We start from the raw sequence: 1763 nt of genomic DNA on the forward strand, positions 1-1763 counted from the left end.
CCCAATGGAGCCCAATGGAGCCCCATAGCACCCAATGGAACCCAATGGAACCCAATGGAGCCCAATGGAACCCAATGGAACCCAATGGAGCCCCATAGAACCCAATGGAGCCCAATGGAACCCAATGGAGCCCAATGGAGCCCAATGGAGCCCAATGGAACCCAATGGAGCCCAATGGAGGCCAATGGAGCCCAATGGAGCCCAATGGAGACCCCATAGAACCCAATGGAGACCCCATAGCACCCAATGGAACCCAATGGAACCCAATGGAGCCCAATGGAACCCAATGGAACCCAATAGAACTCAATGGAGCCCCATAGAACCCAATGGAGCCCAATGGAACTCAATGGAGCCCAATGGAACCCAATGGAACCCAATGGAGCCCAATGGAGCCCAATGGAACCCAATGGAGCCCCATAGAGCCCCATAGCACCCCATAGAGCCCCATAGCACCCCATAGCACCCCATAGAGCCCCATAGCACCCCATAGAGCCCCATAGCACCCCATAGCACCCCATAGAGCTCCATAGAGCCCCATAGCACCCAATGGAGCCCCATAGAGTCCCATAGAACCCAATGGAGCCCAATGGAGCCCCACAGAACCCAATGGAGCCCAATGGAACCCAATGGAACCCAATGGAGCCCAATGGAGCCCAATGGAACCCAATGGAGCCCCATAGAACCCAATGGAGACCCCATAGCACCCAATGGAACCCAATGGAACCCAATGGAACCCAATGGAGCCCAATGGAGCCCCATAGAACCCAATGGAGACCCCATATCACCCCATATCACCCCATATCCCCCCCACAGCACCCATGGGTGCCCTCACCTGGGCAGCACTGCTGAGGCAGTCGCTCTCCATGTCCCCTATATCCCCGTGTCCCTTTATGGCCTCCTTGGCCTTATCCCAACACCGTAGGGCCGCCCCATAGCGCCCATCCCGATAATGGACGTGTCCCATATTATAATGAGCTCGGTATAAATCTTCCCATAGGCCGGCTCTCTCGGCCAATAGGACGCTGAGTTGGAGGTAACGTTGGCGTTGCCGGGCAGAGTTCAGGGAGTCGTAAATGAGGCCCAGGTTGAGGTAAAGGCGGCTGCGCATTGAACAGAGCTCCTCTATGGGGTGGTGACCTATAGGGAGATATAGGGGATATATGGGGTCTATGGGGTGATATGGGGTCTATGGGGTGGGATATGGGGTCTATGGGGGCCTATAGAGGTAGATATAGGGGTTATGGGGTGATTTGGGGTCTATGGGGTGGGATACGGGCGGGTCCTATGGGGATCTATAGGGGGAGATATGGGGTTAGGGGTTGGGCAGAGGGTCTAGATGGGGTATGGGGGATCTATGGGGTCCTATGGGTGGATACTGGGGTCTATGGGGGAGATATAGGATAATGGGTCTATGGGGTCTATGGCGTCCTAGGTAGTGGGATATAGGGTCTATGGGTCTATGGGGGTCTATATGGGGGTGGAGTATGGGTCTATCGGGGGTTATGGGCGGTCATGACCGGGTTAAAGGGGTCTAGGGGTGTATACTGGTCTATGGGGTTATGGGGGTCTATACGGGTATAAGGGGGTCTATTGGGGTGGAATGGGTCTATGGGTCATGGGGGTCTATGGGTGGATATGGGGTCTAAATGGCTGGGGATATTGGGAGATTAGGAGGTTAAGGGGTCCTACTGGGGGAGATAGGGTGGCAGGGGGTCTATGGGGTCTATGGGGTAATACAGGAGGGGTCTATGGGAGGAAGATAG

General features: G+C 55.4%; 1 protein-coding gene across 1 annotated transcript in view; it reads right to left on the bottom strand.

Moving 5' to 3' along the window:
- The window catches only part of TONSL (tonsoku like, DNA repair protein), an 11456-nt gene extending 10297 nt beyond the window's left edge, over nt 1–1159 (bottom strand). The window contains exon 1 of the mRNA XM_015851285.2: nt 833–1159. Coding sequence (XP_015706771.1) covers nt 833–1108 — 276 coding nt within the window. The 5' untranslated portion in view covers nt 1109–1159. The remainder of the gene's footprint in view (nt 1–832) is intronic.
- Between the last annotated feature and the right edge of the window lie 604 nt (nt 1160–1763).

The sequence above is a fragment of the Coturnix japonica genome, unplaced genomic scaffold (genome assembly GCF_001577835.2).
Source record: "Coturnix japonica isolate 7356 unplaced genomic scaffold, Coturnix japonica 2.1 chrUnrandom912, whole genome shotgun sequence".
Classification (NCBI taxonomy): Eukaryota; Metazoa; Chordata; class Aves; order Galliformes; family Phasianidae; genus Coturnix; species Coturnix japonica.